At 30.5% G+C, this 14,725-nt stretch overlaps 1 protein-coding gene across 1 annotated transcript; it reads left to right on the top strand.

The window, feature by feature from the left end:
• Positions 1–2,347: 2,347 nt before the first annotated feature.
• LOC107030632 (metacaspase-1) lies at positions 2,348–8,870 on the top strand. Its single transcript, XM_015231933.2, has 5 exons — positions 2,348–2,919; positions 3,828–4,158; positions 4,542–4,662; positions 4,791–5,015; positions 8,530–8,870. Exons 1-5 carry the CDS (start codon positions 2,544–2,546, stop codon positions 8,587–8,589), a joined length of 1,113 nt encoding a protein of 370 aa, XP_015087419.1. The 5' UTR covers positions 2,348–2,543; the 3' UTR covers positions 8,590–8,870.
• Positions 8,871–14,725: the final 5,855 nt, after the last annotated feature.

Raw genomic sequence — 14,725 nt, 5'->3', positions numbered from 1 at the left:
TTTTAATGGTTTTAAAAAATATATATTATTGGATTATCGATTTAATTTTGGTTTTTTAATATTGGATAAATCGATAGGCGATAACTCATTAAGACGGTAGTAATTTAAACCTTCAACCGCACATAAATGTTAAACATAATCGCAGTACCTTACTAGTTATTGCCTTTGACCTCTAGCCTTTAATTTACACTGCGTATTAACTTTGAATTCACAACTTCATATTAACTCCAATACCGAAAGTCAAAAATTTATGCGTCTCATAATCTCTTTGTGTAATGTGTATAGTTCTTTTTATGTTAGTTATTATTATTTTTATTATATGAGCATTTCAAAATTACATTAATGTCTTGTTGCATCAAATTATTGTAGAAGTCATGTATTTATTTTAGGAAAAATTGTATGAAATAACAAACTATTAATTCAAATTAGATGTTATAGTATAGTTTCTTTTATTTGTAATTTGCATCAAACATACCGTGTTTGTGGTCATCCCATTTGTATAATCGACCGAAATATACAAATACAGGACTCATTTGTATACCGAAATATACAAATGCAGGACCCATTTGTATGCCAAAATATACAAATAGACTAAAATATATAAATGTAGGGCCCATTTGTATATTGAAATATACAAATGAAGGATCCATCTGTATACCGAAATATACAAATAGACCCAAATACATAATTTTTTTACATATGTGTATACTGAAATATACAGATTAATAGCCATAACAAACACAAATTTGCTATGGAGCGCAATTATCCAAACTAGGTGTACATGGATCGATTTGGTTTGATTTTTCATTAAAAATATCTAAACCAATTATGTCGGCTTATTAATTCTAGAAACCAAATCAAACCACATAAAGTCTTTTTTTTCAATTTCAGCTCTAGACAGTTTTTTCATTTTTTTTTTATATATTTTACAACTATACTGTGTTTGAAAAATAGATCAAATATATTTTCACTTACATGTGTGATAAACTACACTCAAAAAATGTCAAATGAATATAAATCATAGAAAAGACAATAAGATTCACTTGAGTACAAATATTTTTTTACATATGAAGGTTCAGTATGTTAAATTAATGAAGATCAAAGCTACAATTAAATTGAATACAAAATGAGATATTTACAAAGTAAATTGTTAATTTTGAATTTGAAAAACTATAACAATATTATTGTAAAACTTCTGATCTTAGTACAAAATAAAATATCTACAAAGTTTTATAAGCCCAAATTTAAAACAATATATATAAACATTGAAAATTATAAACTAACTAAAAATATATCAATATAATAGATTATAAATAATACTTTTATCTATAAATAAAATAAAATTACATACTTATATTATGTTGGTTTGGTTTTGGTTCGATTTGACTTTTTTTTCTTTGAATACCAAATCAAATCAACAGCGGTTGATATTTTTTTTCAACGCCAAACCAATCAAACAAAATCACAAATCATTTTTTTTGTTCGATTTGGTTCGTCGGTTCAGTTTGACTTGTACACCCCTAACACAAATTATAGCTATAACATACTAATATGATTTTTATGTTTACTATGTGAAAGTTAATCATTATTTTATAAGATTTCTCTTATTGGTTAAACTAAAAATAATATTTCTATTTAGGTATATTAGTTAGTCTGAGTAATGGTGTATGGAGTGGGTTAAACCGGTGATGGGCGGGTATTTAAGTTTTGGGTCAGTTGAGCCATTGGATTACGCCATGCATCACTAATTATTATTCCATTAGAGTGAGGGGCAAATGTGCTCTACATTTGGACGACAGAGCCACTAATGACCGCAAAGTATGACCGAGGGTATTGATATAACATTTACGATAGTTCTAAAAATATTTATGTTTTTTCTTGAAAAAAATATCTGATAGGTTTAGTTATTGATTTATCATATTTAAAAATCAAAAATTAATAAATTAAATAGATAATACATTAAATCAAATTGAAACGCACCCCTTATATATTAAGCTAAAATTTGGTTATAAATTCTTAAAAATTTATTTTAAATATATGTTTGATCATAAAATTGATCAAGGAAAAGAAATTGAGACTTTTCCTTACAAAAAGAAAAGAAAACAAGTTAAATATCAAATAAAAATTTCAAGTCATAAAATTTGCAGCTTCAGAAACTTAAATTTTTAAATTTCAATTTCATAATTTATAATCAAACGAAAGATAAGTTATCGCATCGATGCGTACGCGGACTAAACACTTGTATAATTGATGGAAACTTCGAACAATAAAATTAAAATTAAACTTTTTATATAATACTAAAATGCCAAATTGCGTTAGCGATTGTCATTTTATTTTGCTCTTAGATTCTTTCTTCCAAATAATAAAAAGTCAAAACCTTTTTGTATATTACATTACATATTTTTATACTCTAAATTTTAACATATCATTCCTCCATTTTCATCTTCTTTGATTCTCTCAATTTTTCTCCCTTGACCCTAAAACCCAAAAATTCTTTGTATTTTTTACAAAAATCCCCAATTTTCTTGAGCCATAGATCAGCCATGATGATGCTGGTAAACTGTTCCAATTGTCATACCCCATTACAGCTACCACCAGGTGCAAGATCCATTCGTTGTGCGATTTGTCAGGCAGTAACACAGTTGGCTGACCCGCGTGCTGTTCCTCCACCACCACATAATGAATACCAGCACCCACCACCGTCTTCCTCTGCCGCCGCCGCACCTCCGTCCCCTTACAACCACGCACCTCCTGGCCCACCACCTAATGCTCATGGAAGAAAGAAAGCTGTGATTGTTGGTGTATCGTATAGGTATTCCAGGCATGAGCTGAAAGGATGCCTTAATGATGCTAAATGTATGAAATATCTCTTGATCAACAAGTTTCATTTTCCCGAGGCGTCTATTCTTATGCTTACTGGTAAAAAAAAAATTGAATCTTTGTGCTTTTTAAGCTGTTTTGACAATTATATGAATTGCATAAATTAGGATGATTTGTTTGATTCTGTTGCTTAAGAATTGTTCTTCTGTAGATGGCATTTACCTTACTCAACTGTTTAGGATTGAGATGTAGTTAATTGATATGACCTTTTGGAAATGTAATAAAAGGGAGAACTTTATTTACATGGTACCAAGGGGAAACATTGATTGAGATTGCAGAAGTTGTTTATCTTCCCTTTTTAGGCAAAACAATACCCAACTTTGTTCCCCAGTATACACGTGGTTACGAAACCATGTCAAAGAAGGAAATTTCCTTTCAAAAGAGCCCCTTTTAAGCGAATGATCATCAATAATGTTTCAGAGGCTCAAGGGATAGGCTTGTGTGGTTAGGGCTTCAACCTCTAACAATGAGGGAATAAGAGTCATCAAAGGAGTAACTGAGAAAAAAATGATTTTCAGTCTCCTAGGTGTATGGGGGTTCAGGGTGGGGCTAACCATGTTATGAAGAAAAAAAGGACTAACACTCAACATGATCAGATGATGGTACGTCTAACATTAGGGATCTTAGCGGCCTGGAGTCGTTCTAATAGTTTTTTTTTATTTGGTCAGTTGTGCAACCTCTACACTCTTTTGAGTTTTGATTGCCACCATCAATTTTCAAAGGAAAATCACATTTTCCTTTGTAGCTAACAAAGTTGCAAAAATGAATACTTATGATTGTATGTCTAGACTCTCCTATTGTTTGAAACAACTAGTTATCATAGTTTATCCTTTTTACATTGACAATAATCTCAGAAGTGTGGATGCTTGAATATTTACAACTTTGGGTAATTTGTTTTAAGAGTTGTGTTTCATAATTTCAACTCTCTTGTCAAAATGCATGTGCAGAAGAGGAAACCGATCCATACAGAACTCCGACTAAACAGAACATGCGCATGGCATTGTATTGGCTTGTACAGGGATGCCAACCGGGAGACTCGCTACTCTTCCATTATTCTGGTCATGGCTCAAGACAAAGGAATTACAATGGAGATGAAGTGGATGGATATGATGAAACTTTATGTCCTCTAGATTTTGAAACTCAGGGTATGATTGTTGATGATGAAATCAATGCAACAATTGTCAGGCCTCTTCCTTACGGAGTAAAACTTCATGCCATTATAGATGCTTGCCACAGCGGAACTGTTTTAGACCTCCCCTTCCTTTGTAGAATGAGCAGGTATGTCACTTATCCTTAGTAATTTATGATATTTTCTTTGTTTAGATATTGTTATCTATTGGTTGAAGCATTTAGGTATAGTTGGATAAACAAGAAGTCGAATTTCATTAAATATGTTTAATGAGTATTTATTTTACAACTAAGAGATTCCTAATCTTAAAGATTAACGAAGTATCTTTTGTTTTGTTTTCATTTAAGATAGTGGTCTGATAAGTAAGAGCCGCCTCACTAATAGGTTACTTTGACATTTGAGATATGATATGTTCCATAAGTGACTCTTCAGTTCGAGAATATATATGGTTTGACTTAACAACAAATTTTACAAATACGATTAAATTAGAACATGATATACAGTACACGAGTTAATACCTTCATGAAAACAGGAGCGGGCAATATGTATGGGAAGACCATCGTCCCCGTTCTGGTGTCTGGAAAGGAACTAATGGTGGTGAAGTTTTCTCTTTTAGTGGTTGTGATGATGATCAAACTTCAGCTGATACATCTGTAAGTTTGATTAATGTTATCCCTCTTTTTGTGTACTGAATTTAACTTGAAACTATTAGTTTATCTCTCTTTCTGTATACTGGATTAAACTTAGAAGCTATTAGGAAACTAATGACTTTGATGTGCAGGCTCTTTCAAAAATAACTTCAACTGGTGCTATGACTTTCTGTTTCATTCAAGCTATTGAGCGTGGTCATGGTGCCACATATGGAAGTATATTGACGGCAATGAGAAATGCTATTCGACAAGCTGGTGGAAGTTCAGGGGGTGACTTTGGTGGCGGTGCTGTTACATCTCTCATCTCCATGCTTCTGACAGGAGGTAGTGGTGGTATGGGTGGAGGATTTAGTCAGGTAACTTGAACCAACTATGTTAATTTGCCACTGAAGTGTATTGTTTTTCCTTTTTTTGTCTAAATAAACTGATTTTATTACCAAGTGAGAGTTACAAATCAAAAGAACAGTCTGGACATCTTCTAGAACTGTATACTTCCAGCATTCTATCATACTTTACCCCAAACCATTGCTTAGTCTATCCAATACCACGTATAACCCAGTAGTTAATTAGATAGGGTACCAATCTAGCATCTGCATTTTCGTGCTTAATTTCGGCTTGGTTCCTCCTTTAATATGGACTTCTTAAACAATCTTCTTAATTAGAGTGCCACAGCTTCTATTCTTCTTCTGAAGAATCCTATGGTTCCTCTCCTGCCAGATCTAGTAAACACTGGCTGCAAGTGTGATTCGAAAGATTTCAGCTTCTGGTAATTTCCCTTTGTAATGGTCTTGTGCCCATCATTCTATCCTGATTCCTGCTTCTGGATATTTTGCCATTGTAGAACCTTCTGCCAGACCTGACCCGAGTAGGGGCAGCTGAAGAATAGATGCTCGATGTCCTCATTCCCGGCATCACACAGTATACACCTGGTGCTATCCACACTTCCCCAAGCAAGTGGTCTCCTTTGTCAGGAGGCTCCCATGTAGAGTTAAAAATAAGATAGAAGTCCAATTTGGGGAAGCAATAGTATTGCACACCAGTTTCCTCCAATCTACTTTTGAATATTCCCCTCTTAGCAGTTGATACACTTGCTTAATTGAGAACTTCACTATTTGTATTACTTGTGCTTCATTCCATAGCACATTCCATCCCGCAGCCTCCAAGTATTAATGTGCTTGTAGTATTTTCCTCTCAATGATATTCCACACTGATCTTTGTTTCCCATAATACACATGCTCCCATTGTACCCATAGCTTGTCCTCCTTTTTGCTCAGGTTCCAGAAGAGTTTGCAGATGGTTGCCTTGTTCTACTACTGAATACGTAAGATACTTAGGCCTCCTGTAGTCCTTGGTTTACATCTTTGATATATCTGCACCTCCAGTCCATATGAAACTTCTACATAACCCTTCATTGCATTTGATCACTTTTTTTGTAAGATAAACACCTGTAACCAGAACACTTGCACAGAGAATGACACACCACTCTGATAAGTTGGACCCTTCCTGCATAGGAAAGGAACCTAGAGGTCCATTTCTGTACCCTTCCCATAATCTTGTCAATCAATGGTTTGGCATTGCACAATAGTTACTCTCTTAGTACTTAAGGGGACTCTTAAGTATCTAAAAGGCATTGTGCCCTGTGAGAAGCCTAGTTCCTGTAGTATAGCTTGTTCCATGTCAAGTGACACTCCTCCAAAATAAATGGAGCTTGTATCTATATTAGCTTCCAGCCCAGAAGCTGATGAGAAAACTTTGAAAAGCTCATAAACTTGTCTAACAGATGTGAGTTCGCCTTTACCAAACAAGAGTAGGTCATCAGCAAAGCTTAATTGGACCAGGTGCATTTTAGCACATCTTGGATGGTACTTGAAATTTGGGGACTTCCTCAGTTGTTTAAGCAGTCTGGTGAAATATTCCATGGCTAAAACAAAGAGATAAGGAGATAGTGGAGATCCTTGTCTTAGCCCCTTCTCTGCCTCAAAGGGAGTGCTGGGGAAGCCATTAATCAAGACAGTGTAAGACACTGTGCTTGTGCATTGGAAAACGAAAATCCAGTCCACAAACATACTGGAAACTTCAATTGAATCAGTACCTGTTTCACTGAATCATATGCTTTCCTCATATCATCTTTCAGCATGCATCTAGGGGATACCCCTTTCCTCTCATAGCCCTTGACCAGTTCAGTGCTCAAGATAATGTTGTCATTTATCAGCCTACCTGGCTCAAAAGCAGACTTCCCTTTATGTACTAGACTATCCATCACATTCTGCATTCTATATAGTGAGCACTTTTGAAATAATTTTGTACACCACAGTACAACATGAGGCAGGTATATTTGATGGATTGTCTATTTTAGGGATTAGTGTCACAGTGGCACTAAGTAGCTTCCCTGATAAGAAAAAACTCCTGGATAGCATCAGTGATCTCTTCTCCTACAGTTGCCCACACTTTCTTGAAAAGGATGGCATTAAAACCATCAGACTCTGGTGCTTTGTTGTCATTTATTCCCTGTAGAGTCTGTAGTATTTCATCTCTTGAGACAGGCACTATCAGATGTGATTGTTGCCCTCTATCCAATCTAGGCCCATCTCTCATTGCTTGGTGATTTACTGCTGGTAATTGGTTTGCACAATTCCCCAATAATTTTTTTGTAAAAACCAAGTATCTCCTCCTCTTTATCACTGCTGCTTGTCATTATATTTCCATTTGCACTGGTCAAGCTGGTGATTCTATTCTGAGCTAGCCTATTTTTTAGACTAGCATGGAAGTAAGATGTATTACCATGTCCCATCTCCCAGTTTCAACCATTGCACCCTTAACTTCTGTCTCTACATTTAACTATTTGTCTCGGTTTAGTTTCGCCTCTCTTTCTGGGTCAATCAAGCTTATAGGCTGGCCTGGTTGGCTCATAGAGCTCTGTACATCCTGCAACTGTTATCTGTACAACTTGATTCTAGTTTCAACTCCCTGAAATTCAGTTGTATTGAGAGTCTTTAGTGCTTGCTTCACCCTCCTTAATTTCTGCCACACTCTCCCCATGCCATTTCCTCTTAGATTATCCTGCCATGCATGCTTGTCAATGTCCTGGAACTGTACATGTTTTGCTAGGTGATTTAAGAATTTAAAAGGTCTAGATCTCAGCTCAACCTGTTGATAAAGAAAAAAATGCTCTTGAAGAAGCAGTGTTTAGATGCTGAATCCTGTCTCTAATAAGTGGTTTAAATTTGTACAATAAAATTTATATAGACATGTATGCAATGTTTTAGGAGATATATAAGGTTAATGTAATATTTTTTAAAATTCTCATCATCTATGTGAAATGTTGAAAACAATTTCATACATTTTGAATTAAAAAAATTGGCTTTGCACACACTTTTATTTCTAATGTTCTAGTTATCTAGTGATTTCATTTTACCATTAAGTAGAATGTCAACAATATCATATATTTGAATAATTCAAATCTATTTTGAATTGAAAAAAAATCTTGGCTCACTTGAGGCTTTCAAACTTCAATTTTTGGAGCTTCGCAATTACTTAAGTGATCTTAGGCTTGATCCAATCTTATTCTTCCTTTTGGGTGATTTTGGGAGTTCATTGCAGTACCCTTGTGTATTTCACCCACGTTTTAAAATTCTTTTTGGCATTGATCGAAGCATCAACTCCATTTGCAGCTCATGGTTAGGAAGAGCATAAATGCACTAGCTATGCTCTGAAAGACTTAACGTGTTTTGTGTTTATCAGCTTTCTCCATTTGAAATTATGACCATTATCAAACTTACTCGTACAGGCGTATACTCATTATTCTACCATAATTTTCCTTGAGTTACAGAATGTAAGTGTAGTTCTTGACATTTGCCCTGCACTTTTCAGGAGCCCCAGTTAACAGCTTGCCAGCCATTCGATGTGTATGCGAAGCCATTTTCATTGTGATACTCCTTCTGCCCTCGTCCTCCTTTTGGTGTGTTTGGATTTGGATTTTTTTGTAAAGATAGAAATTTCATCGGGTCCTATAATATGCTGCTTATGCATGAGAACGCGAATAGCTTTGCTTTCTGATAGAAAGCTTTATAATGAAATTATTGTCAATATAGCTGACCTTTTAACTGTTGCAATATCTACAGATTTACTGAATTTGTTCAAAAATTTAGCTGTGAGATGCAGCTCCTTGTACTTTGGTTCTTTACTTGAGAAGTTTGATGCTTTACCTTTCCTCTTTTGCCTTGGTATAAAATAAATTTGAGTGTTTTATATAGGCATTTTTCAATGGATTTGTCTACCAAGTACCAGCTTAGCTGAATTTGCTACCTCAATTTTGTATCTTTTTCAGAAAATATTTGCTTCAAGTTGTTTTTGCAAAATACAAAAAGTAGAAACTGAGATTTGAGAGTTATGTGAATAAAATGACACATTGGTTGATATTTATAAATTATTCATGGTTGGAATAACTTGATTTCAACAAAATGTACTAATTATTTATATAAAAATCCTTTTTTTTCTTAATATAATACTAGCATTTTATTCTTTTTCTGAACCTATATAAAGTAAAGCTATAAGCACTAAATAGACCTATTCTATTTAAATAACTAAAAACTAGTATGGTTAAGGGTGTGTTTGATATGGAGGAATATATTCTTTATAATACATTCTTTAATTTTTATATATTCCATTGGTACAAATAAATTGGAGTAGAAAAAATAAATTTCACAAGTGACATTTTACGTTGATGGTGTCTTTTCCACCTCTTCTCACTCACCTCCACTTTATATAAATGTCCTTTTGATCATATTTTTTAAATTTAATTATCAAACACAAAAATTAAATAAGAAAATTGTTTATTTGGTAAACACACAAGCTTTATTAGTGTAGGAAGAATTTAATAGAGTTCTAGTGGAAAACTTTTTGTTTTCTTTCCTGTCCTTTCTTTTTCCTTGGTTTTGTTAACAAACTACAAAAAGTGAAGAATAGAATTTTTTTTTCTTTACAAACAAAGTAAGCTTTTTGGCCATATATTTCAAATATTGTTCTCTTTTTAAAAAAATTATAAAATTGAAATTAAAGATGAAGTTACACTTAATTATATTTATTTTATTTTTTTGCAAAGGAGAGAATAGAACATTGTTCTCATGTTTGGAGCACTAGTTTTCTAAATTTGAAATCCAATAACTCAAAGTTAGATTAAAAAAACACTTAATTTTAAATAAAATAAATAAATAATTCTCACAACCAAACAAGTAAATTTTCCTTCCCATTTACAAATCACGCAATGGCTCTATCTATTGTAGAATAAAATGCACTAATTAATATATAAAATTCATGAGTAGTTTAATTATTTTTTTTGGTGAATAACTGTTTGATTTACGTTTATTGTTTGGTATGGTTGGAAGGAAAGTAACTAATAATTGTATATACATTTTTTATTTGGTTATTTGATACGTGAGATAAGAATAATAATCTCGAGATAAAATTTGAAATTAAACTATATTTCATGTTTGGTTTGACATAATAACTAGCAACCACAAGGGTTTACTCCGTGAGGTCAGAGTAGGCTCAATGGTCAGTTTCCATTAGAATCATGTTAGAGAATTTTTTCGCTTTTGTCCGATCTAGAGACACTATAAATTCTCCATCATCGATTTAATAATATTTCATGCCAATAAAATGACGAACAACAATTTTCATAAATATTTTATATATATAGATAATCTCATAAAATATAGTTTAACTCATACAATATCATTGCTTAATAAAAAATTTCAATTCCCCTGCTTTTTTTTTTTTTAACTTCTACCAAACAAAAGAAGTGACGTGTATTTCTTAATTTTTACATTTCATCGAGTCGAATAGTAAGTAAATCCGTACCCCAGTCTATTCTTTTCTTCCCCCGTAGCGGAGAAGGTTCTTTTGCTTCGAATCTTCGGGACGCCCTGGCTTTCTTTTTTATTTTCCAATCTTCTGTCCTTCATTCTTGCAGATGCAAATCATAGATGACCAAGATAGTTTTGTTTTTTTACATCCCTTACCAACAATATTGAAATAATTATTATTTAAATGACATGTTTATTATGAAAAAAATAGTCTCGTATGATTTCTTACCATTTAAAATAACAAAAATAATATTTTCGAATCTTATAATTTATAAATTTTAACACTTATATTATAATTTATAAATTTTAAAACTTTTTCCCACAATTACAGCAAATTAAATTATATCATAAAGAATATATTTTCCTATATATATATATATATATATATATATATATATACCAGACTTTTGAAAATATGTATATTTCATCAAAGAAAACTATGAAACCAAAGTATATATGGTATTTAGCTATTTCCTGGACATTCCATCATTGCACTATCATATGGAAGATATTTATTTATTCATTCTAATCAGAGGTTTTGAATTCGAATTTTCCTAGATATGAAATTGCCCTTGTTATAGAGCAATTTACCCTTCAAAGTGAGACTTTACAATGCAAATTTAGATTTAGTCGGACTCTAATATAAATAACAAACACAAATGAAAAAATAAAAATGTTTCGTGTATGAGAAAATGACAAAATAATGGTTCCTTCGAAACATTTTCCAAGTAGTGTCTTACGTTTAATTTTGAACAATTTTGCTTTTTTAAGTTTGTAAAAAAAAAAAAAGACCTTTTTAATGTCTATCATTTTTCCTAACTAACTTCACCGGTAGATTTAAAGGAATTTTCTTTTTTTAAAAAAAGAAAAGAAAAGAAAAGAAAAATAGATTTACCCATAGTTATGAGAGACGAAAAATGTTGGTATTTGGCAAATTTAAAAGACAAAAACTACTCACAAAAAATAATTTAAGAATTAGTTTAAATCCACCCCAAACATAAATTAAAGGACCACTTCTGTTATTGCATTTTTTTATTATTCACATCTGATATTCGATATTCATATTAAAGTTCGATTAAATTTAAATTCATATTAGGAAGTGGGTAAATTGCTCTATAACAAAGACGATTCTGTACTCAGAAAATCTCGAATTTGAGACATCAAATTAAGAATAAAAAAATCATTCTAAACGCAATCAGATTGTTGGTTGATGTTATTTTCTCTACCATGTAATGCTAAAAAGTCTAAACCAAATTGAAATTTCACTTACAAAAATTATTAAAACGGATAAAAGAAATTTAGGATATAAAAAAACATTTGAAAGTAACTGACATTTTACTCTTGAGATTTTGCTACAAAAATTACGTATGTGATTTGTAATTCTTTTTGAGTTGTGAAGAAATTTTGAGATGACTTTTTGTGTGTTGGATTCGTTTTATCGATTATTTGGCCCGTATAGCATCACTAAGATCCTCCTTTAGGTCAATTTAAATAAATGTTGAGGTTTATTTGATCATGCGAGATGAAATCATGATATAAAGTTGAAGTTTTGTTTGGACAAACGATTTGGGATAGATATAAATGTGAAGTTTTTTTTTTTTGTAAAATAGAAACTAATTGTGGGTTAATTTTTGTGTTTGAAAAAATCTTAAATCATAATTTGAAATTTCAAAATCATGATTTTTGAAGATATAAATTTCATCTCATGATTTCATATCTCATGTTCAAACACCTATTAAAATTTTGGATATATAAAGTAACTTGACGAACTATAATATAATTATCTTTAAAAAAAAGTTGGGCCAAAGTTAAAGTATATCAACCATTTTCTACTTCCATTATTGCTTAATAAATCAAATAAGAGAAGTAATTTTATAATTTTTACTTTATTTTAATGTTTTTCATTTTGGTTTTTAAATAACATATTATGCAAATTGTTTTCAGAACGCGTATCCAAAAAACTAACTAACTTATAATTAAACAATAACATATTCATTATTTGATGCAATTTTATAAATGAGGTATTGAAAAAATGGTGTACATACAATCTTATATTTATCTTGTAAAGATAAGAGATAATTTTCGGAAAAAAAAATTTAACCACCTAATATAAATTCAAGGTAATTATTTTTCTCTACCATATTTGGCATTTTCGGAAGTTCAACATAACTCAACAAAAAACCAAATAAGAGAAATAATATTTACCAAGTTTCCTCTTGTTTTTTTATCATTATCATATTATAAAAATAAATATGCATTAGACAAATTATTTTTAGTAGTTTGACATATCACAATTTCTCGAGATGTATGTGAAAAGAAAATTTAATTAACAAATAAATAACAATATATTTAGTGGAATTTTATAATGTATTGAGAAGTTGGTATGTATAGTGTCTCATCCCTATTGTATAAAGATAGATAAGTTATTTATGAAAAAAATTAGTTGTACTAAATATAAAAATATTACGAGTAAATATTTTTCTCTACCATATTAATTATTTTCCAATTTCGCCATTGCTTAATATAATGAATAAGAGAAGAATTTTTTTTTGAAAGGGTCAAAAATACCCTCTAATTTAGTTTATTAGTTGACTATACCCATATCGTTAAAATAAGGGAAAAATTTCAAAATATCAATACTTTGACATTTAATAGGGTTTCTTAGCCACACTTTTAATATTTATCTAAAATGTCAATAATTTAGTTTGTTATGTATTTTTTATTTGTTTGATTTTCAAGATTAAAATTATTTAAAAAGGAGAAAATCAAGGGAGATAATATTTTTTAGAAAAAGGAACATATCATTTAAAATTCTCATCAGTTACAATTTCAAAAAAATTTCCTTTTTCATCCTATTAGATTAGCTTTCCTTTTTATTATGTTTTCATTATAATTGTATACCATTATTTTTTACATTTTATGTGCTCACTCAACCGTTTAAATTAAAATAATTCTTTCATTTTCAAACTATAAATTGTATTTCGGTTATCAAAATTGTATTACATGATTGCCAAATATATATTTTCTTTTTTTTTTGTATTACAAAAAATATTATTGATTGTATCTCAATATATATGAATATGATTTATGAAAGGATACAAGATTTTGGGGAAAATAGCATACTTGGTAGAAATAATAAATTTGTTGGGGAAAGATATAATATTCTAAAAAGATAAATACAAATTGACTATGAAAGAAATAAGAATACAAGATTCTAGAAAACAGATAGCATACATAGTGAAAATAATATAATAAGGACACAATATTCTTAAAAAAAATACAAATTATCTGTTAAAAAATAGGATACATATACGCTTAAGAAATACAAATTCATATGAGATAACATACATATTGAAAATGATATAATCAAACTACAATATTCTAAAAAAATACAAATTGACTGTTATAAAATAGGATTCATCTATGCTTAAAAATACAAATTCACATAAGATATTTATTTGAATGACTTCAAATAAAAAAAAATACAATGTTCTTAATAAAAATACAATGATGAGTAAAAGAAAAATAATTGACAAACAAAAATTAATATGAATACTATATAGGTATGAATACAATTTTGCAACCTTCTTCTTTGACTCTCTCTTTCTTCTTCGTCTGCTATGTTCCTCTTTTCTGATTCTTTTCACCAAATTCAAATCTAAATCTGTGTTTACTTGTGCTATAAGCAAAATTTGAAATTATTAAATATGAATATATAAAAAAAAATAAACAATATATTAAGTATGAATACTAAGTGGAATACTACAAATTATAATCTACTAAATCTCAGATATGAAAATAAAATCATAAAAAATCAAAAAATAGTGTTTCAAATACTAAAAGTTCAAAATGCATAAATATTTGATGAGTATGTTAACAAACTCACATTAAAATTGAAAAGATGACGGAAAGTCTATACTACATACAATCCAAAATTCAACATAATTTTTAATTTTGAAAACAAAGTCTCACGAAATCTCGCAAAATAAATGATGATTTCAAAAATACTTTTATGTATTGAAAGATTTATTAAATTAATCGATAGATGTGAACAAATTGATATGAACTTGAATAATCAGTTCTTCTTCAACAATAAGAGAGAGAATAATTGTGACAATTTGGTAAAAGAGAAAAAAAAAATTGAAAACCTAAAAATTGGAAATAAATTTAATGGTATTGAAGTCTAGGAAGAAGTCTATATG

Source organism: Solanum pennellii, chromosome 1 (genome assembly GCF_001406875.1).
Source record: "Solanum pennellii chromosome 1, SPENNV200".
In the NCBI taxonomy this organism is placed as follows: domain Eukaryota; kingdom Viridiplantae; phylum Streptophyta; class Magnoliopsida; order Solanales; family Solanaceae; genus Solanum; species Solanum pennellii.
The sequence above is the reverse complement of the archived record's forward strand: the minus strand, read 5'-3'. Positions and strand labels throughout refer to the sequence as shown.

Excerpts from the sequence above, each read along its gene's own strand:
- LOC107030632 (XM_015231933.2), top strand. The coding sequence starts at position 2,544 with ATGATGATGCTGGTAAACTGTTCCAATTGTCATACCCCATTACAGCTA. Across the intron at positions 2,920-3,827 it reads GTCTATTCTTATGCTTACTG|AAGAGGAAACCGATCCATAC; the intron begins GTAAAAAAAAAA and ends ATGCATGTGCAG. Across the intron at positions 5,016-8,529 it reads TGGGTGGAGGATTTAGTCAG|GAGCCCCAGTTAACAGCTTG; the intron begins GTAACTTGAACC and ends TGCACTTTTCAG.